General features: G+C 49.2%; 1 protein-coding gene across 10 annotated transcripts in view; it reads left to right on the top strand.

The window, feature by feature from the left end:
• Positions 1-20,857, top strand: part of TENM4 (teneurin transmembrane protein 4) — an 816,614-nt gene that overhangs the window by 735,275 nt on the left and 60,482 nt on the right. For all 10 annotated transcript variants that reach the window (XM_043452828.1, XM_043452823.1, XM_043452819.1 and 7 more), the window contains 5 exons: positions 3,878-3,997; positions 9,378-9,639; positions 12,199-12,466; positions 15,296-15,439; positions 17,563-17,812. In XM_043452828.1, the coding sequence (XP_043308763.1) occupies positions 3,878-3,997; positions 9,378-9,639; positions 12,199-12,466; positions 15,296-15,439; positions 17,563-17,812 (1,044 nt within the window). The remainder of the gene's footprint in view (positions 1-3,877; positions 3,998-9,377; positions 9,640-12,198; positions 12,467-15,295; positions 15,440-17,562; positions 17,813-20,857) is intronic.

The raw sequence follows: 20,857 nt of genomic DNA on the forward strand, positions 1-20,857 counted from the left end.
TTCCAGCAAATAAGAAATCCAATTTTCCTCCATTAGAGAAAGCATCTCTCAGTACTGGCTGAATACAATTGAAGGAATAAATCTTTCCCATTAGAGGAGAGATAATTTTAGCTAAATATATTGGGAGACCTTCAGAACAGGACAGAGAGTCTTTGCCTGAGCCTCACCTGTTTAACTTGCTTGCCATGTAATTACATTTAGACCAAGGGCCTCGGAAGGAAACCACTGACTGAATTAACATTAACCAGATTGTGGGGGGGTCGGGGGGTGGGGGGGAAGGGAGGTGGGCCGGGGGGCGGGGGCGGTGAGGCGCTCAGTGCATTGTGGGTAATCATCCCTGCCTTCAGAAAGGATAAGCTCACACCATCGAGCCCAGCTGCTTACAAGCCTGGTGTTAATTGCTTTTCTCATCAAACAGAGAAAAGTTTATCACTCTAGGAAGCTAGAGATGTTGGTACCTAATAAAGCAGAGGCAGAGTTTGAGATCTTTCTTTTTAGGCCTCTTCACTAGCTCTTCCCCAGGCCAGAAAAAAGCCTTCCCAACTGAGGTGAATGGAGAAGGTGATCTGGACATCTGCGCCTACATCTCTGCCTAAGATTTGTCTTGTCCGCGAGGGCTGTCTCCCCAGCACCCTGATCCCTTAGGACCTTGACACCAGTGAGCATCTCCACATCCACCCATTGGCAGTGGTGTGCAGACTGGTCTAGAGTTGGATCCAGAGCTGAGGCCTGGACTTCAGGGCTGGCTCTGCCCCTACCTCCCTGTGTGGATGGAGCAAATACCATGACGTCTGTGGACCGAGTTTCCTCCTCTTCCGCTAACTCAGTGATTTTCTTTCTTTTTTATTAGTTGGAGGCTAATTACTTTACAATATTGTAGTGGTTTTTGCTATACATTGACATGAATCAGCCATGGATTTACATGTGTTCCCCATCCCGATCCCCCCTCCCACATCCCTCCCCATCCCATCCCTCTGGGTATTCCCAGTGTACCAGCCCTGAGCACTTGTCTGTGAGTTTCAAACTTGCTTTCCTCTGGCTTCTCCAAACAGTAAGACTCCACAGAATTGCCTTCAGGACCATCCCAAGTGGAAAAGGTTGCCCCACCCCTACTTCATCTGGAGATTTTGTTTTTAGTGGTTTTCCACTTGGGGATCCTTATAAAACATCATCTGCTAAGAAGATACTGTTTCTGAAATATTTGAAAAACATCATTCTAGATGATCTATGATTGTTCCACTTATTTACTCAGTTCACTGTTTATGTTTGTTTAAACAATCACCTCCTTGAAGAGGGACATGGAAACCCACTCCAGTGTTCTGGCCTGGAGAATCCCATGGACAGAGGAGCCTGGTGGGCTATAGTCCATGGGGTCACAAAGACTCAGACATGACTGAAGCAACTTAGCACACACGCAAACAGTCACCTAGTACTAGTTAGGCATTTCCAGTTGCTCTAGAGAGAGAGAGAAAAAAAAAGAGTAGACTTTGACTGTGGCCTTAAAGAGCTGGTGATCCAGTGGAGAGGAGAAACGTGTACTGTGTGGTAGGGCATCAAGGGGTTTGTACCAGGTTTCAGAAGAGACTGTGACTGGTGCTAATTAGGGGCATCAAAAAAGGCTTCAGGGAAGAGGTGCTGTTTGAAGCTGGGTCTTTAAGGATGAGAATGTGGGGAGAGGGTTGCAGGATAATGACATCTGAGGAAGATGGAGGAACATTGCAGATACACAGAGGCTTTAAACATTTGTCTGACAAGTCTATGGCTTGTTGCCTGGAATATAGAAGGAGAATAGGGAGGTGGTGTTGGGAGAGGTGCCAGGTTCCAGAACCTGCTCCGAAGGGAGCTCAGCTTTTGCCCTTCTCCTGTCTCCTGAGCCAGGTGAGAGGAAGTGCCCTCCATCCTGGTCACTTTCTTCAGTGTCTGCTTCCAGTGAGACTATTGTGCCAGCAATAACCACTGTCATGTATGGAGTTACTCTGAACATGGATGAAAAACAGAGAATCAAAGAGCTGTGACCAAGCTGTGACCAAGTCACATGACTCCAAATTCATATGCATAACTATACTGTAGGGTTTCTCTGGTGGCTCAGGTGGTGAAAGAATCTGCCTGCAATGTGGGAGACCCAGGTTCGATCCCTGGGTCGGGAAGATCCCCTGGAGAAGGAAATGGTAGCCCACTCCAGTATTCTTACCTGGAAAAGTCCTTGGACAGAGGAGTCTGGCAGGCTACAGTCCATGGGGTCACAAACAGTTGGACACGACTGAGCAATAACGCAACACAGACAACTATACTGTACGGTCCACTTGGATCAGTCATCTCCTTACAGCGTTGTACGGTGTCTGTAGAAGATAACCTCTAAGTGAGATATCTGAAAATTTTTCTCGATAATAATTCTTTAGAGAACAGTTTGATGACTTAGTAGGTTACTGCAAAAGTAGTTGTGGTTTTACATTGTTGAACTTTGCCGTTTGATATTGGGAATACATTCTGAAATAAATGTGGTTTGTTATACATCATTTTAATGCATATTCCTGACTTTATGTATTTTGCTAGTGACTTATTAGTTGCTGCTTATTTTTACTTATTTTATACTGTAGAAATGATGTTAGACAAAAAGCAAATTGATGCGAAATTTTTTATTCGAGTTCAAAATGGGTCATAAAGCAGCAGAGACAACTCACAACATCAATCATGAATTTGGCCCAGGAACTGCTAACAAATGTACAGGGCAGTGGTGGTTCAAAAAGTTTTGCAAAGGAGACAAGAGCCTTGAAGATGAGCACAGTGGATCTGCCATTAGAAGTTGACAATGACCAATTGAGAGCATTATCAAACCTGATCCTCTTATAACTGCGCAAGAAGTTGCCAAAGAACTCAACATTGACCATTCTATGGTCATTCAGCATTGGAAGCAAATTGGAAAGGTGAAAAAGCTCCATTAGTGGGTGCCTCAAGAGCTGACTGCAAATTTTTAAAAAATTGTTGTTTTGAAGTGTCATCTTCTTTTATTCTACACAACAGTGAACCATCTCTCAATCAGATTGTGATGTGCAATGAAAAGTGGATTTTATACAACAACCAGTGATGACCAGCTCAGTAATTAGACCAAGAAGAAGCTTCAAAGCATTTCCCAAAGCCAAACTTATACCAATTAAAAAAAAAAAAGTCATGGTCACGGTTTGGTGGTCTGCTGCTGGTCTGTCTGCTTCACTAGAGCTTTCTGAACCCCAACAAAAGCATTACATCTGAGAAGCATGTTCTGTGAACCGATGAGATGCACTGAAAACTGCAATACCTGCATCCGGCACTGATCAACTAAAAAGACCCAATTCTCCATGGTAACACCTGACTACACGGCACACAACTATCATTTCAAAAGTTGAATATATTGGGCTATGAAGTTTTGCATCATCCACCATACTCACCAGATCTGTCGCCAACCAACTATCACTTCTTCAGGCATCTTGACAACTTTTTGCAGGGAAAACAATTCCACAATCAGTAGGAGACAGAAAATGCTTTCCAATATTTCCTCAAATCCCAAAGCACAGATTTTTACATTACAGGAATAAACAAACTTATTTCTCATTAGCAAAAAATGTGTTCATTGTGACGGTTCCTATTTTGATTAACAAAGATGTATTTGAGCCTAGTTATAATGATTTAACATTCACAGTCAGAGGCCATATTAACTTTTGTACTAATCTAAAAAGATTGAGGCAGTAAATTAAAAAAAAGTAGTGTTTATCCTGAGTGGAATCCATGAGCCCCTAGGTGCCGAGATATATCTGAGTGACCTGCCTTCTGTCTTCTTACCTGCTAGCCAGGGTTCTAGCATCATAACTAGGTCATGTTATTCTCTCTCTTCTACCCACAGGCATGCATGTGTCATTCGTGGTCAAGTCATGACATCAGATGGGACCCCACTGGTTGGTGTGAATATCAGTTTTGTCAATAACCCTCTCTTTGGATACACGATCAGCAGGCAGGATGGCAGGTAAGAGGACTTTTGGCAACCAGAGCTAGTAAAGACCCTGTACTCATGGTCTTGCCAACGTAGCTGCTGCTGGAATGATATTGTGCAGAGAGGATGGGAGCTGGAGTCAGAGGACCTGCATCCATGTGCCCAACCCTGCAACTCACTCGCTGTGAGTGAGGTCTTGTAGCTGACTCTGTCCTGAGTCACCTTGGCTCTAAATTAGGCAGTTTTTTTCTTATTTGGTTCTCAGAGTAAGCACTAGGTACCTTATATATATTTTCCTGTTTCATAGCTTATGATATAAAATACTGTCACATGGACCATTTTCTACAGACCAGACAGCTCCTAAAGTCTTAGCATTCCTGCTGCATGGTGCCCATCTGCAACCACCTAGGTCTATGGAAGCTACTGATTGATAACTGAACTCTGACCTTCAGATCCCTGTGAGGACCTTTAGTTTACCAGCGTGAATGAAGTCCAGTCTCTCTGATCACTCTAGCTCCCCCATTTGCTGGCCATGTGTTCTTGGACCCATCTCCAAGCCTTTCTTGGCCTCACGTTCTTCATCTGTTAGATGGTCCCTGATATTATCATTCTTACATAGCAGCGGTCAGTATTCAATTCTTTGATAGACAAACGCCATGCGCATAATAGGTGTTTAATAAGTCTTAGTTCCCTGCCCCACTCTGGTTCACCCTGTATCTTCAGGGTCTAACACATAGTAAGTATACAGTAAATATTAGCTATTTATTAAAGTTACAAATTAAGAAGGTGATGATTCCAGTGCAAGCCATAAGACTATTTCAGAGAGAAGGGGAGGGAAAGGAGGAAAGTGGGATATTTAGGCTGTCAGTGGTGACAAGTCCTCTATTTTTAATAAAATCAGGTGGTGGCAGTCCATCTGGCTAAGTGTGGGCCCATAAGGTTGATTTTCACTCTGTGTTGGAAATTGTGCTCCAGCCTGATTGATTTTAGCGCCTCTTTAATCCAATCTCAGATGTGAACGTGTCCTGGCCGAGGTGATAATGAAGTAGAGGCTCATCTGTTTGTAGACATGTGTGCCTCTTAGATGGGACTGACATGCTCGGCATGGGGAGCCCACTCCCCCCTCCTCCCCCTCCCTGTGAATGGAAGAGGTTGGCGGCCAGTCCCCAGGGGCCATCTTCCCCAGGCCAGGCCACCGATCCCCAGAAGCACCTCAGCGTAGACTCACGCTATAGCACAGAGGAGTCTCCTCCCTCCTGGTGTTTCTACCACCTTCCACCTTTGGGCTGCCTGCTTTATGGAAATGGCAGATGTGAGCACTTGTAGGCAACAGGTATCCTGACTACAGTATTACCTGCTGTGAGACAGTCATCAGAAAGGAGTCATGGGGACTGCTTTTTTTTGCCATAAAACTTGTCCAGGAAACTTCCCAGGTGGTCTAGTGGTTAAGACTCCGTGCTTCCACTGCAGGGGGCAGGAGTTCAATCCCTGGTCAGGGAACTAAGATCCTGTATACTGCACAGCATGGCCAAAACTTCTTTTTTTTTTTAATTAAAAAAAAATTAAAAACTCATCCATCGTTCTTGTGAGATGGCAAATCATCCATCCTCGGCGCACTGTGCTTGGTTAGGACGGGTCCATAATGCACACCAGAGTCCACTAAGTTCGGTGGGCCTGGGGCAGTGCCCACTTAGCACCTCCAGGCATTGATTCCTCCTGCTGTGCTGTCCCTGCATCTCTACATGAGAGCATGGTGGTCCTGGGTGGTGTCAGTCATATTTCCTGCACCAGCCAACGAAATCACACCAGAGTAGCCAGACTCTGCCATAACCTAGAGCTTGAGTTTCAGAACACTTCTTACCAGTGCATTTATGGGGCTTACATTTTCTTCCCATCTCAGACACTACATAATGTATGGGAAAGTCATTACTTATTCTCTAAGCGCTACTTATTCTCTGAAGAGCCCTGTTTGTTATATGTGAATGGGGAGCATCTTGCCAATTTCCCTCCCCTTTGTCCCTGACTCACCTTCTCTGTTACCTCTCACACCCAGGAGACACTGAAAGGCTGGAGACACAGCCTGGAGATGATAATATATGCAAGTCCACGGACCAGGTCCAATTCATCTTTGTATGCCTCACTTTCGCTGCAGGCACTTTGCCTTTACCCAGATCCCCACCCCCCCCACACTTACACACACACACCCTCACACTTCACACACACACACACACCCCATGCTGAAATGCCAGACCTCAAGTCGTAAGAAGATTTCACAAACAGAAAACAGTAGCAGGGAAGCTAGCCAAACAGATCATTAGAAAGATGGAAAATAGAAGTCATGAAGAAAAATTTTAGAAGAATTAGCAGACAAGAGAGGCAGCTCAGACTCACTGAAGCACAAAGCCCAGGGAATGGAGCCCAGCGCTTTCCTCATCCATTATCTCATCTATCTAATTAATAACTCAGCCAAGTAACAAGGATCACCAACTTCATCTCAGACGAGGAGATTGAGGCTCAGACAGGTGATGTAAGTCTCTTACGGGCTAAGCAGCAGTGCTATGACCGGCCGTCACTAAGTTTGGGCTTCATATGAGAAGCAGGCCTTCCCTTTGAGGTCAGAATCACATCCGTGTCTGCAAGGTTTCCCTTCAGATGAGTGGGACTGGCTCTTGGCAGCAGCCACCCCCAGCTGGCTCATGGCCTTGAGAAAGTGTCTTTTCATTTTCTCTTCTCTCCCCCTCCACACTCATCCTCATGTGAAGGGAGCTTGTAAGTCAGGCCACAGTTCTGCTTGACAGTTAAAAATGTTCCGTCACCCTCTTCACCTGGAACTCCCACAACATTGTTAATCGGCTATACCCCAATACAAAATGTTTTTGGTGTTAAAAGAAAATGTCCGGTCAAAGTACAAATGCTGTCATTTCTGTGACAGAAAACTTGTTCCCTGGCTGTTTTCCCCAGACAAAGCCAACACCTAAACTCGTAGCTGAAAATAAACACCTTCCCTGGGTTTTCTCCGTCATTATGTATTGAAGGATGGGGGTACCCAACTTCCTCTACACAGGGTTTGCAGAACCCAAAGGGGCTCAGTGAAGAGCAGGCAAGGCAGATAAAAAGCTTCAGCATAACACAGAAAAGTCAGGCTTTGGACTTGGGAACCCGAATCTGAGGGCACCATCTACCAAGAGCAAGATCTGATGCCAGTTCAGTGCAAAACCCCTGCAGCTTCTAGAAGGGGGAAGAGCAACCTGGAGCAATGAGGCTAATCCTGCCGGGTGTGTTTATCTGGGATGAAAATGAGGTCCTGTGGCAGAGTCTCAAAAACCAACTGCACAGGTAAACATTGGATTGACTTAGAGTATTAGCCAAGAGGAAAGAACTTAGGGTGTTTAGTGTACAGTCATTTCAGAAGAAATTGACAGTGTCACTCATGCCTTCATTCCATAAACTATTCATATAACCGTGAAACTCTGGATCAAGTTTGGAGAGACTGAGCGAAATCGGTGTCCCTGGGTCTGAGGGTGAATGTGGGATTCCAGTGCACAGTGATGTGGGCTCTTAGGGGGAGTGTACATGGTGCAGAGGGGACCCGGGGAGGGGACTGGAATCCTGAGGGGGCCAGGAGTTAGCAGAAGCCCTCCATCCAAAAGGGCAAATGAGGACAGGCTTTGGAAATGCATCCTAAGAGTAAGAGCTGGAGGGCTCTGTCCAAAGGGACTTCAGAGCTGGGAGGTGGCAGGTGGACGGGATCAGCATTTCCAAGTCCTAGAGGACTGTCCAAGGCAGAGGCAGACTAGTGAAGTCACCCCAGCAGGAAGAACAGGCCTAGTGGCTAAAGCGCTGTAAGGAGAGGAAGCCAGGCTCACTCCCCTCCCCCAGAAAAGTCTATTAGCAGCCAGAACTAACCAGAAATGAGACAGTCCTGCTGGGGCAGAGCATCTCCTCATCACTGGGAATTTGGCTCCTTGGTGGTGATTCTGCAGAAGGAAGTACAGCATCAGATTCAGAGAGAGGACCAGGTCAGATGGCAGTGAAGTTCGCTTCCAGTGAGTCCAGCTATTACTTGATTTTGAACTTTCTGTTTTGACGGGGGTGGGTCTGAATTAATCTTGTTGCGCATTGAACATGAGGTCTTAAGAAGCAGCTGCACGCTCTACTTGACAAAGCAGACCCAGCCTGGGGAACTAGGGATGTACCTGGGCTTACCACTGGGCCCCCTTTCCCATCTTCTATAACGTGAGCTCGCCTGGTCTCAGACCACAAAGCTGCAGAGCCCCCAGCTCAGACACTGTATGAGGCAGTGTCAGAAACATGTGATACAAGTGGAAACTCGGTTTCCTGGGATTTTCAAAAAAAATAAAAGTTCCATGCCAAGGCTTGAATGGGCGAGTACTCTGCCAGGTTTGTCTGCAGGTGATGGGAATTAAGATGCTTGAGCCAAAAGCAGAGCTGCCAACAAGTGCCCGGCGATGCCCAAAGGGCGATGAACAAGGGCTGGGTGACCACCTCTCAGCGACACTGCCACAGAGCTCTCATCTCGGAGTTTGGGACCCTGTCTTCTGGTTCCCCTTTCACTTAAGTTACAGTGATTCTAACTGCGCCCTTCTCTAAACTACTTGTTTTGTAACTCCAGAAGCCTGATTGAGCATCATAACCAAAGTTAAAATTACTATTGTTGTTATTATTGTTTAGTCGCTCAGTCATGTCCAACTCTTTTTTGACACCATGGACCTGTAGCCTGCCAGGCTCCTCTGTCCATGGGATTTCCCAGGCAAGAATACTGGGGTGAGTTGCCATTATCTCCTCCAAGGGGTCTTCCTGACCCAGGGATTGAACCTGGGACTCCTGCACTGGCAGGCGGATTTTTTTACCACTGAGCCACCAGGGAAGCCCTAAAATTACAGAGGAGTTGTAGAGTCTTAATGACTTAAGAAGAATTTATTGGAACCTTCGCCTTTTACAGATGAGACAGTTGAGAATCAGAGAGGCCAAGTGACTTACCAAGATCACACAGTAGGCCATGGCAGAGCCAGGACTAAGCTTAGGCTCCCTAACGCCAGGGCAGGGTTTGCTCTGCTTTATCTGATAAATTTTCGCTGGGCTTCAGCTCTAAGAAGCCCTAAGTACCAGGAGCACCACAGCAGAGGCTCATCAGCAGCCCTGTGTCCTGGAAAACGGTTCTCCATAGCAGGTTATTATTTGGTCTTGGCAAATTCTCTGTGGTGACTCACTTTCAAAAAAATAATGCCTTCCGGGATCCAGGTCACTGTGCGTGACTGCGGTCCAGTCTTTGAGGTGTTAGGGTCTCCCTCAGCAAGCGCTGAGACCCTTTGGTGTAATTTTTCCTCCTTTCTCTGCCTCTCTCCTCCTTCGACTGCCGCTCCTCTCCTTCGCACCCTCCCCTCCCAAACAGCTTTGACCTGGTCACCAACGGCGGCGTCTCCATCATCCTGCGGTTCGAGAGGGCCCCCTTCATCGCACAGGAGCACACCCTCTGGCTGCCTTGGGATCGCTTCTTCGTCATGGAAACCATTGTCATGCGGCACGAGGAGAATGAGATTCCCAGCTGTGACCTGAGCAGCTTCGCCCGCCCCAACCCGGTCGTGTCTCCTTCTCCGCTGACGTCCTTCGCCAGCTCCTGTGCAGAGAAGGGCCCCATTGTCCCAGAAATCCAGGTACACCCAGGTTTCTGAGCTGCATTTCTCCATGCTTTTATTTCATTTAGGGGGTGGGGGAGGATCTCAGAGACAGAGGACAGAGAGAACCATCAACCCACCACCTGGAACCTGATGGCCACGGCGGGGTGGTGTCAGGCTATGACGACCACCACCTTATGCATTTAATAGACGTGAGCCCTGTAAAGTGCCTGGCATCCTCCAACATATAATAAATCCCCACTCCCTCTCCACCCTGCCATCCACTTCACTTCTACGTCCCCTTTCCCCAACTTCCGGTGTCTTCCCTCTCTCATTATTTCTGTTAAAAATAGCAATGATAATTTCCACCAAGTGGAGTGAGACAGGAGGTCCCAAATGTTCGCATCACACTGAAGAGTAAATGAGAAAATGTGTATGAGATGCCTCACACAATATCTGGCACCTACTAAGTGCTCAACAGATTTTAACCAGTATTATGATGAAGATTATTTTACACGCTCCACCTTCAGGCCAGTTAATGAGTGCTGTGGCTCAAATCCAGGCATGTAAGTGCTTTACTCCATTATCATTAAAAGGAAGTAATTTGGAAAAATGCATTTTAATCTGCTAGAAATCAAGATAGATTCTTTGCCTCACATAGCTGTGTGGAGTTGAATTTCTTTTGCCATCTGGGCCCAGTTTCTCATGGCAGAAAGGAAGGCTGAAGAAGACAGGGGATGACAGTGTGGAAGCTGGGGGAGAAGCCCCAGCCATCCCACCGGCCTAACAAGAGCTCTGGCAACCGGCAGCTTAATGATCTCCGGTGTCGGGGCAGCGGGGCGTTAGATGCGTCCCTGTGTGTATTTCTTGCCTGGCTAAGCAGGCACATCTCTCTGCCGTGCCCTGTTGAGTGGCTTCAGACACAGCCCACAGGAAGGAAATGCAGCCATTTGGGAATTCTCGTTGCACCCACAGGTTGAAACGTCACTTCTCTTCAGAGACTCAGCGCCTGTCTCCTGTCTCCACCACCAGGCTAACCTTTCTTAGGAGGTGGTTGTTGGTGGAGATGGAGCTTGCTGGAGAGGGGTGGTTTGTTACTCAGCCCTGGTTTGGCTCCACCAAGACAGCTTCCCAGGAACAGGGACTTTGGAACACATGAGGTGAAGCGTCCCCCTCCTCTTTACAATGCTCCCTGGGCTGAATGTCTACAAGCCTGGCTGGGTCACAAACCTTGCCTATTATCAGATATCATGAAATACATGATATCTGGGTCTCCCCAGTCCTGTCATTGGCTAGCCTTTGCAAGTACAGGGAGATGTGCATTTTAAAGGGTATGTTAAGGAAGGTATTAATAAATATGTATGAGCGCATCCGGATGGCACTCAAGCCCTGCTTTGCCTAGAACTTGTGAGCTGAAGCTGGGGAAGATTGCTATTGTATAGGCCCCATCCCGGAAACATCATGTGTTCAGGAGAATGAGTGCCAGTGAGAATTCATTCCCGTCTATGACATGGGCAGAAAGGAAGAGGCCTTTCTTTGTGAAGGCCCAGTTCCCCCGTGAACACGAGAGTAAAATAATCACTGTCCTTTTAATGGATACGTTAGCCTCAATTGATTTGACGTCCCCTTCTTGAAACAGAGCCCAGAGCATCAAGCCGATAAAAGTTCTCCCCTTCAGCCACGTGCCTGGGCGTCTTGGCGTTTCATTTCAGCGTCCTGTCTTGGAGCCGATCCCTTTGCACCAGGAGGTGAAGCCCTGCCTTCCCCACCAGGCTGCTCCCCTGGCACAGCCCTGGAGCACGCAGGCTCCGAGCAGCCCGTCTGCCCTCTTTATGCTGGTGAGCTGGGGCCGTTCACTCCTGGTCCCTGGCAGCCTGTACTGCCAGCCCTACCTGATGGCTCCATCAACATCTCATAGCCTCTGTTTACCTTCCTGAAGAGGAAAGTCACTTGTAACAGACCTTACCTTAGGAAGGTTTGGAGAGAGTAGCAGTTCTTCTAGTTGAGACAGCTCTCCACATTGATCCCAGGGCATGGTCTGTCTTCACAATGCCCCCTGCTTCCAGCAGCAGCAGCCACAACAGCCATAGTACCATCATCCCGCTTAGAGACATTTACTGAATTATGTTCTGGGCAGTATATACGTGACCTTCCCTGGTCCGCAAACTAACCCAGTGAGGAAACTGCAACACAGAGGTTCCGTGGGTCTTCCTGGATGACACAGCAGGTGGATGAGAGGTGACATTAAGATAAGTATTTTTCACAAGTGATATCTTATCCTCTCATTGATGCAGTGAGTTGAACATCGTCATCCCTGTTGAAAGGAGGAAGAACCAGAGGCTCGAGGCAGGGATGCACCACTTGAGAGTGCGCCCCGGACGCCAGGCCTCTGACTCTTGTCTTCCGCCCCACTCCCTCCTCCCTCCTCCCTCCTCCTCCCGCTCCTCTTTGCAGTCTGCTTTCTCCTCCTCCCCCTTTCCTCTCTTCCTTCTCTGCTTCCTCCTCTGCCCCTCCAACACCCAGAGTCCGTGGGGCTGTGGCTGCCTCCCCTCTGCCGGTGATTCCGTGACCGTCACCCACTGTGATCTGTCTCTCCAGGCCTTGCAGGAGGAAATCGCCATCTCTGGCTGCAAGATGAGGCTGAGCTACCTGAGCAGCCGGACCCCCGGCTACAAGTCTGTCCTGAGGATCAGCCTCACCCACCCCACCATCCCCTTCAACCTCATGAAGGTCCACCTCATGGTGGCAGTTGAGGGCCGCCTCTTCAGGAAGTGGTTTGCCGCCGCCCCAGACCTGTCCTATTACTTCATCTGGGACAAGACGGACGTCTACAACCAGAAGGTGTTCGGGCTCTCAGAGGCCTTTGGTAAGCCTCCCCACTGCAGGGCCCAGCGCCGTCCTCAGGAGACAGGAAGGTTTGGGGGAACGAGGCTCTCGGTCCTCTTCCCTTGTCTCTTCTCCCTCCCTTTTCCATCTCAGAAATGCCTAAGGTCTAGTTGGCCGCTAGGAGCTGTCCGTGACCGTCCACGACCTAAAAGAATGTACTCAAAGGACTGCACGTGGAAAATTTGACCACAGGTTGCATGCATGCCTACTAAGTCAGTTCAGTCGTGTCTGACTCTTTTAAGACCCTATGGACCATGGCCTACCAGGCTCCTCTGTCCAAGGGATTCTCCAGGCAAGAATACTAGAGTGGGTTGCCATTTCCTACTCCAGGGGATCTTCCCGACCCAGGGATAGAACACACATCTCTGATGTCTCTCTCCTGCATTGGCAGGCAGATTCTTTACCAATAACACCACTTGGAAAGTCCAAGAAAGAGGGTTACAAAACCAAAACGGCCCTTGAAGAGCACTTTGGTGGCATAGGATGAGCTAAAAGAGGCTGGTGCCACAGAGACAGAGCCTTTTAGACATTGTCCCAGTCCCCCCGCACAGCCGTAGGGCCTGAAATGACCCTGAACTTACTGGAACTTCTGGGTTCTTCAGTTTTGTTGAGGTTCAGGAGCTAAGGTTCTTCCCTCATAAAAATGGCTTTTGGGCCTCTTTACCTCCTTTCCAGTCTGTCTCTTTGTTACTGTTATTGTTGGTTTGTTTTTGTTGTTGTTCTGAGATGTAGCAGAAGGTGACCACAGCCTCACCTGCGGTCTCCTCCCTACTGAGACCTTAGCTTGCTCATCTCAGCTCCTGGGTTAGAGCAGGGTACCAGGCAGGATTCAGAGCTGGACTCAGAGCAGTCCTAACCGCCGCAGAGCTAATCCTCCAAGCACTTAGAGTAACAGCCCTGAAACTGTCTTCTGACCTTGATCCTTGCTCCAGTTTCATTCCCTTTCTAGATTCAGCAAAGGCAGAGTGAGGAGGCAGAGAGGAAGTAATGTAAAAAGAAAGGAGAGGAAGGGGGAAGGAAGCAAGGCAGGCAGGCCACAAGAGGGTCTGTTGAGCATCTGCTCCGGGGGGTGATCTCTCTGTACGTTGATATCTCAGTTAATCCTCACAGCCGCCCTGTGAGTCAGAAAGTGCCCTCCTGTTCTGCACGAGGAAGCTGAGGCCCAGAGAGGTGAGGGGACTTGCCAGGGCCGCAGAGGGAAGGAGCTGGGCCAGATTTTCCCCAGAGCTCGCCTGCAGTTTTGCATTCCGCCCCCTCCCCACTGGGCACACTGGGAGCCAAGATGCCGTCCCTACTGTTCACGGTCCCTTCTGGAAACCAAGCTGCTCCTGTGCTGTCCTCAGAAACAGTGAAGCCTTGCCACCTCTTCAGGTGACGTGAGAGTACTGGGTGCCCGCCAGCCCTTCCCGGTCTCTGCACAGACGCTGGGGCTGAGGCTTGCTTTCCTGAGAGGACTGGGGACCAGGAAGAAGCAGAGTGTGGCTCCTGGCAGGACTCAAGGTCACACCGGGAGGAGATCACAGGAGCACTTTCCAGCGCATTCCGCCTGCCCTGGGGAGCCAGCAGTCTCTCCTGGCACCTAAAGGAAGCTCTAAAGAGCTGCCCAGGTGTTAATTCCCATCTTGAGCGTGTGGCAGGGTATTGCCCCCTGGAAAGAAATGTCTGCCCAGAAAGATGCTTGGAAGAAACGGCACTCCTGTCTCTTCCAGTTCCTTTCCATAGGGCTGTCACAGGGCTTCTTGCAAACCCAGCCTTGGGGAGCCCTCCATGGTTAGCCTGCCCCACAGTGATCCCCTAAGGAGGCCTGGATCTACGAAACAAAAGTGAAACTGGAGATTTTCAAGTTTTGAGACCTCAAAGCAACTTCCAGCTTTCAGAGTACCCTAGAGGAGCTCATTTTCCATGTATTCATTATCAGTGATTTTGAAAATTTTTTTTCTTTGTTCAAGTATTTCCATGTTCATCAATAAAAATGTGATAAATGGGCCAAAAAATAGAAATAAAGTTATCCATATCCTGTAAGCAAATAAAACTAGTTCTTAACATTAAAATTTATTTTCTTTTTTCATGCATAGCTTTTTTACCATAGATTTAGTACCACATATAACCAGTCCTTTAACTCAGCGTTACCCCTTGAGCACTTTCCGTGTCACCCACGATCTTCATAACCACAGTTCCCAGTGGCTGCATCTTCCTCAAGTGGGTGCACTTGCTTTGCCCAACCTCTCGTCCCCTTTCAACCTTTAGATTACTTCCAACTTTCCGCTATTATGAATAACACTGCATGAAGACTTTAGTACCTAAAGTACTTTCCATACTAAAGACCATTTCCCTGGAATCAGTTGGCGTGGGTCCTTAAAGTATTTAGAACATTTGTTTAACATTTCCTAATGATGTACCAAGGTCTTACCCTGTGGCTCAGATGGTAGAGTCTGCCTGCAAAGCAGGAGACATGGGTTCGTTCCCTCAGTTGGGAAGATACCCCTGGAAGAGGGAATGGCTACCCACTCCAGTATTCCGGTCTAGAGAATTCCTCGGATAGAGAGGACCCTGGTGGTTAGAGTCCATGGGGTCGCAAAGAGTCAGACATGACGGAGAGACTAACACTTTCGCTTCACAATGAGGTCCCATCGCTCCCCAAAAAAGGACGTTCAGCCTCAGCCTCCCTGGGCTAGTGTTGCACATAGATCTGGTTGCCACTTAGGAATCTGATCCTTCTTTGTTTTCAAACCAAAGACAGGCAGGGGCCTTGCATGCAGAAGAAGAGGCTTTGCTCACGTGTACCTTTTGTGCCTTTTTTTCCCTACAGTTTCCGTGGGTTATGAGTATGAATCCTGCCCAGATCTGATCCTGTGGGAGAAAAGAACAGCAGTGCTGCAGGGCTATGAAATCGATGCTTCCAAGCTGGGAGGATGGAGCCTGGACAAACACCACGCCCTCAACATCCAAAGCGGTGAGCGGATTAGTAGAATTCCAGGAGCCAGGCCCTGGTGTGAGACTTGTCTCATGTGCTTTGTTCGCTGTGAGGCAAAAACACAGGCAAACTCCACAGGCTCACGTGCGATCCACTGGTCAGAAGGCTTAATACAAATACTCCTTGGCGACCTGCTCTGTACTGTCACTGCTGAGCACCGGGGATGCAGAAGTGAAGGGCTTCAAGGGCTGACACTCTGGGCAAGACAAACACGTCTCAGGCAGTTTTCACACCGTGCCATGGAGGGTGCCGTCACAGGGCGAAGCGGGGAACACTGTGGGGACGCAGAAGAGAAGCCCCTGACTCAGCTTCTTGGTTCAGCAGGTTGTCTCTTTGGAGGGAACTTCCAAACTGAGTCTCCAGGGGTCTACAGCATTAGCGGTGTATATCAAGCAGGAAGAACATTCTGGGCAGAGAGCACAGTCCGTGCCAAAGCACTGAAGCCTGAAAGAGGAGTGACTGGAGAGAAGGATCATTGTGCTTTGAGCAAAGGGTGAATGAAGGGAGTAGCAAAAGCCGGAGTGGGGGGCCTGAGCAGCTGGAGTCCCAGGTAGGAAGATTAGGACTTCTGACTCCACCCAGAGGCAAATCTCAAGCCTCTGAAGGGTTTAAAGCATGAAGTGACACCGTCAGATCTGTGTTTTAAAGGTTATTTATTATTTATTTCCTTTTGGTTGCAGTAGGTCTGAGTTGCTGCCTGCAGGCTCTCGCTAGTTGTGGCGAGCTGGGGCTGCTCTTTGTTGCCATGCGCGGGCTTCTCATTACGGTGTCTTCTTTTGTTGCAGAGCACAGGCTGTAGGCTCATGGGCTCAGTAGTTTTGGAACATGGACTTAGTTGCCTCACAGCATGTGGGATCCTCCCGGACCAAGGATTGAACCCTCTGTCCCCTGCACTGGCAGACGGACACTTAACTGCTGGTCCACCAGGGAAATCCCAGAGCTGTATGTTAGATAGCTCCCTGGGACTGTGTTTCAGGATTGGACAAGTAAATATGGTGATAATGTCAGATCTTTCCTACCTAAGCTGTAGATGCAAGAATGCCCATCAAAGCCACTGCGTTTGGGGGGCAGGGAATGACAAACTAATTCTGAAGTCTGTAGTAAAATAAAGATTTATAAATAGCTGTGGCACTCTTTAAAATAAGGACAAAAAAGAGGCACTTGCCAGATGTTAAGCTAGCTTAGGAAAACCGTAATACCTAAAACTGTGTGGTGCTATCACAGGAACAGATAAACAGATCCCATGGGACAGAACAAGGCATCCAGAAACTGACCTGTGAGTAGTAGTTAGAACTCGGTTTGGTCATGAGTGTCAGAAAAGCCAAAATAACTGGAAACAAAAGTCTGGAGGTGAATGAAGTCCAGGGCTAGTTTAGACTGAGTCTCCTTCAGGCATTTCTATGAACATCTCTCGGTATCTCCTCTATGTCAGGTTCTGTGCTAGGCACTGAGATACAGAGGGGGAAGGACATTGTCTCCGCACCTGAAATGGTCTCACTGTAAAGAGAGAACAGATAAGTGCAGTAAAGAATTCTGTGCGGTGCCATTAACACCAAGGCAAGAGCCTCCACCTACAAAATATCACTACTTGCTGAAGCATACAATGATGCGTACCTTTTTAGTAATAAACTGTTTTTTTAAATAAGGTATGTGACTTGGGGTTTTTTAAGACAGAAAGCTATTGCACCCTTTAAAAAAACAGTTCTGTGCTGTGATGGAGACACAAACTTGGCCTGTGCGGTGTGTACGGTTTATTTGAGAGGTGGTGAAGCTTAATGGTTCAGAGCCAGGACTCAGAAGTGCTTCTCCTATCATCTGTGTGATGTCAATATGTCAATATGTGATGTCAGGGGTCCCCTGTCAATACCGGGAGGGTAATAGCACCTGTCTTACAGCCTTGTCGTGGGAATCCTATCAGCAGAGCAGCGTGTCCTGTCCAGGACGGCCTGGGTTTCCTTATGGGCTGAGGCAGCCTTGGGAGCTGGGTCTGGAAGCGGTAGGCAGGGATCTGGCATCCCTTGCAAAACCGGGGTGACCCTGCAGCCACAGGGAAAGCCGCCCCCAGCCCCATCAGTGACTCCGCTCCTCTGCCCTCATCCCAGGCATCCTGCACAAGGGAAACGGGGAGAACCAGTTTGTGTCTCAGCAGCCGCCTGTCATCGGGAGCATCATGGGCAACGGGCGCCGCAGGAGCATTTCCTGTCCCAGCTGCAACGGCCTGGCCGACGGCAACAAGCTCCTGGCCCCCGTGGCCCTCACGTGCGGTGCCGATGGCAGCCTCTACGTGGGAGATTTCAACTACATCCGAAGGATCTTCCCCTCCGGGAACGTCACCAACATCCTGGAGCTGAGGTATGTTTGGTGAGGCCTCCCTTGCGGTTCCTGGCGTGTCCCTTCGCCACCCTGCGAGCCCACCTGGCAGGGCCCACTGGCCCAAGAAAGGGACAGAACGGAGCCTGCCTGGTTGCTTCCCAGAGGCTGACCTGTGAGCTGAAGGCTCCGAGGCAGCCAACGCCGCCCTCCACGGGACACGGAGGTGTAGACCAACCACCCTGGGGAAAGGGAGGCACCCTTGCTGTCCAGATGATGGAGAAGGCAGCCAGCCACTGAGTTCGGCTCCTTGGAAGCCCTTCAGTCGTCTTCCTGCTTCCTGGCACCAAGCCCATTGAAATGCATCACATGAGTCTTTTTAAAAGGACAAGGGATGGTTATCATGAACTAGGCCCCAGTGCCAATGTTACCCAGCCTGGCCCTGTTACTTAACAGGCATCAGGAGTTGGGGGCGGTTCTCTGCAGCTGCCCAGTCCTGAGAGAAGGGCCACGGGCTGCTCCTCGGGTGTGTATATGGGACAGAACCACCTGTCGCCTTTCCCCATTCTGACCATGAGGGACGGAGCACAGGCATTCTCCCCACACAGGGAGGGGCCCGGTGTGATGGACATCTCCACACCCCCTCAGATGAGACACTTCAGAAGCAGGGTGCTGTCACAGCCTGGGATCCAGGATTCCAGGGGAGCTGTGGTTGGTGGGAGATGGGGGAGCCCCACCCTCCCTTTCAGGAGAAACTGTACCGGGTTTCTCACGACTGTTTCACAGTCTCTGCCCATCTGCCTATCTCCTGGGCTGGAGTCCCTGTGAGCGGGATGGGCCCTTGAGCTGGGAAGTAACCAGGGGAAAAGGAAACTCTCTCTTGCAAGGCCTCTTCTATTTGCCTGGTGTTAATATGACCGCTCTGCAAGATTATTTTGCTATTATTTACTATTAATTATTACTATTGCCCTTGACAAATAAGATAAAGGAGACTCAGGGGATTTAAGGAGCCTGCCCAGAGTCCAGCTTGGCAGACCCAAACCCAGAAGGCCATCACACAGCTCTGCCTCGCCAAAGCGTCATCACAGGGCCCAGTGGGGGCCACCTTGGCTGAGTGCCATGTTTACTTATTCCCAGAGGTGAGTGCCCGCTGAGAACCCCGCTCTGCAGGGCACGCAGGAGAGGAGGGGAAGGCTGGCCGGCTGGCCACAGCCGTCACAGCCCTGCAGACAAGAGCAGTGTTCACCCACCCCACCTGCGGAGGGACAGAGGAAGCGGAGGGTCTTTGGCTGTGAAAGAAACACAGAAGCTCACATTCTGCGGACTCATAGGAAATCAGACATCAGGCAGAATGAGAACCAGGCCATTGACAGGAGAGTCTCTGCCCATTTTTTTTTTCTCTCTTTTATGAGTTTGACCAGCATAGATACCTGCCAGGGAAATGGGAACCCTCGAGTGTATTTGCTTTAGTCGACTAACTGCTCATACTGTCTTTCTCTTTCCTGTGCCTTAATGGAGAGAGAGCCATAGGCTAGGGGTCAGTCCACCTTGGCGGAGAAACTAAAACTGGACCACTTACCCTCTCTGGACTTCCATTTTCACATCTTTTAAATAAGAGACCCCACTTTCCCTGTCTCCCTGCCATAGTTGTAGAGAGAACATGGAAGATAGTATGTAAAGAAGGGAGGAGGAAATTACATTGGGGGAAAAAAATAATTTATAGACAGGTTATCATCTCAGTATATTTCCTTCCCGTCCTCTTTCCCAGGACTGTTTCTCTGTGCCACCTTCTCCCCTGTAAGGAGAATGTAGCTCCAATTCTCTGTTCTATTAGGAGGACGATCGTGGTGGGCCACGCAGGTCTGGGTCACTCTCGGTAGGGCAGCGTGCACACAAACAGAGACACAGCAGTGAGCGTGTGTATCTCTGAGAGCGCATCTCTGGGCAGGGGAGGAATCAACCATGTCAGCCTGTCTTAGCCCTGGTGCAAGCAGCCACCCGGGTCAACCGCATCCTCTTCTGCTAGAGTCAGCAGTGTTGGTGCAGGTGAAACCATGCCGCTTCTGTGATATGTAGCTGCTTATAAGTGAGCTCACTGACAAGTAATATCCAACATGAAATATATCAGTGTCAGAGCTGCTAAGTCTTTATTTATTACAGTATTGTACAGAACCATTGCTGTCAAGTTTTCGGGCTGCTAATAATGCTTCTAACCCTGTTGCTAACACTTCATTCTTTCTTCTATTCCCTGCTCTCCTGTCTTCTGTCAGAAATAAAGATTTCAGACATAGGTAAGCCAACCAGCAGAGAATTTCCTGTCTCTCCCTGCCTTGTTGCATGCTGTCTGGTAAGCTGCACGTGTCAATTTCAGATCGCTCCATGGCAAATGACTCCTCTGTGATTGGATCTGATTGGGAGTACATCGGCTACAGTGAAAGAAAGTCATTAATAACGGTGAAGGCGGGTAGGGAGAGCCTGAGCCCCTTTCATCTCTGGCACAGCCGCAGCGTTTATTTTGGTATTTTGTGGACATGACAGGCTGAGTAATAGGGGGAAATTTTTAACCTTGGCAGAGTAATTTGCACACCCTAGTCTGATTATCCTGAGAATGAAGGAGGAGATTATCCCCACTGTGTTGAGTGACTTGGAGGATCACAGTGGGAACGCCGTGAGAAGGACTCAGTCAGGCAGAGATCCTGGCAGAAGACAGGCTTCAGATTCATCCATCTCTGGGCATTCCAGGTGCCTTGGGTTTGGAGGCCGGGACACCAAGGGACCCCTCCAGGAGGTCTGCCAGCAAAGACAGAATGGGGGAGGATGTTCAGACCGTACACACCGCCCACAGGGAGCAGCCCCCAGACAGGAACTTTGTCACAGAGTAGCTCTGTTACGCAGGCTCCCAGTGACCCTGCAGCAAGCAGGAGTGGTCCTCGTCAGACACACGGACGCCCCCGGTCTGCGGCGCTCGTCCGGCTCCTAGGGGATGGTCGCCTCAGAGTCGCCCGCCTCACACACATCTGGGTGACTTGGCAGTAGCCGTGGCACATGCGGTGTGGCTGGCGTTGCCACCCGCGTGGCTCTCAGTTA

This window comes from Cervus canadensis, chromosome 29 (genome assembly GCF_019320065.1).
Source record: "Cervus canadensis isolate Bull #8, Minnesota chromosome 29, ASM1932006v1, whole genome shotgun sequence".
Classification (NCBI taxonomy): Eukaryota; Metazoa; Chordata; class Mammalia; order Artiodactyla; family Cervidae; genus Cervus; species Cervus canadensis.